General features: G+C 56.6%; 2 protein-coding genes across 2 annotated transcripts in view; one reads left to right on the top strand and one right to left on the bottom strand.

Moving 5' to 3' along the window:
• LOC127749773 (myogenesis-regulating glycosidase-like) lies at positions 1-763 on the bottom strand. Its single transcript, XM_052269378.1, has 2 exons — positions 577-763; positions 1-317 (listed from the first exon to the last, which is right to left on the bottom strand). Exons 1-2 carry the CDS (start codon positions 674-676, stop codon positions 22-24), a joined length of 396 nt encoding a protein of 131 aa, XP_052125338.1. The 5' UTR covers positions 677-763; the 3' UTR covers positions 1-21.
• LOC113204397 (hemicentin-2-like) overlaps positions 1-795 on the top strand; it is a 159,124-nt gene that overhangs the window by 123,082 nt on the left and 35,247 nt on the right. The gene's annotated exons all lie outside the window — the stretch shown is intronic.

Below are 795 nucleotides of genomic sequence, written 5' to 3'. Positions count from 1 at the left end.
AAATGACTAAGGAGCTTTATACTAGAAGAACTTGACGGTGAGTGCGAGCGCGAGCGCACAGGTGAGGGAGAGAGCGTGCGAGCTGGGTGAGGACGCGGCCGAGGTGGAGCGGCCCGACTTGTCCGCGATGGAGCCCTCGATGTAGAACCAGGGCAGGGTGTCGAGCGGCGCGCTGTAGTTCTTGATGGTGACGGGTCCCGTGTACTTCTTGCCGTTGTTGCCGTCCACCCACTTGCCAAAGGGCAGGTACACGTCGCGGCTGGTGGCGCCCATCTCCAGCACCGGGGCCGCCAGCAGGCTCTCGCCCAGGAGGAACTCTGTGAGGTGAGGGAGAGCGAGTCAGTGACAGCGTGGGGTCGTGCATATACTACGGGGGTAAGGGGGTGCAAATAATATGGGTTCTTGAAAAGACCAGGACTGCCATTAAAGGCTATTTGGATCCTTAAAGTATTTTTACGCTGGGGTGAAATAAGTATGGACTTGAATGACTGTCCTGACTCTTTTAGGACTCCATAATACTTGGAACCAGCCCCCCCCCCCCTAAAGCAACGTGGTATATGTGCCTGAGCTGCTCACCTGAGTCCTCCTTCAGGGCCGCCTCGTCGGTCGGGTCCAGCCACCAGATGGGCGGGTTGACCGGGGTGCCGGCCACGACGCTCTGGTTCATGGCGGCCATTATCACGTCCGTGTATTCGGCGTGCAGTGCCGTGAATTTCTTGGAGATATCCGTCGTCTGCGAACGGAACGTGCAACATTTTATAGACGTTATGCACCACTACGTTGGAATTTTTTAAA

This window comes from Frankliniella occidentalis, unplaced genomic scaffold, assembly GCF_000697945.3.
Source record: "Frankliniella occidentalis isolate FOCC.00 unplaced genomic scaffold, Focc_3.1 Scaffold90, whole genome shotgun sequence".
Taxonomy (NCBI): Eukaryota; Metazoa; Arthropoda; class Insecta; order Thysanoptera; family Thripidae; genus Frankliniella; species Frankliniella occidentalis.
This window is presented reverse-complemented; position numbering and strand designations above follow the sequence as displayed.

What these genes read in the sequence shown, in the direction of transcription:
- LOC127749773 (XM_052269378.1), bottom strand. Translation starts at nt 676, where the DNA reads ATGGCCGCCATGAACCAGAGCGTCGTGGCCGGCACCCCGGTCAACCCG. An exon ending in GGCCCTGAAGGAGGACTCAG is followed by an intron (nt 318 to 576) that starts GTGAGCAGCTCA and finishes CTCACCTCACAG; the next exon opens with AGTTCCTCCTGGGCGAGAGC.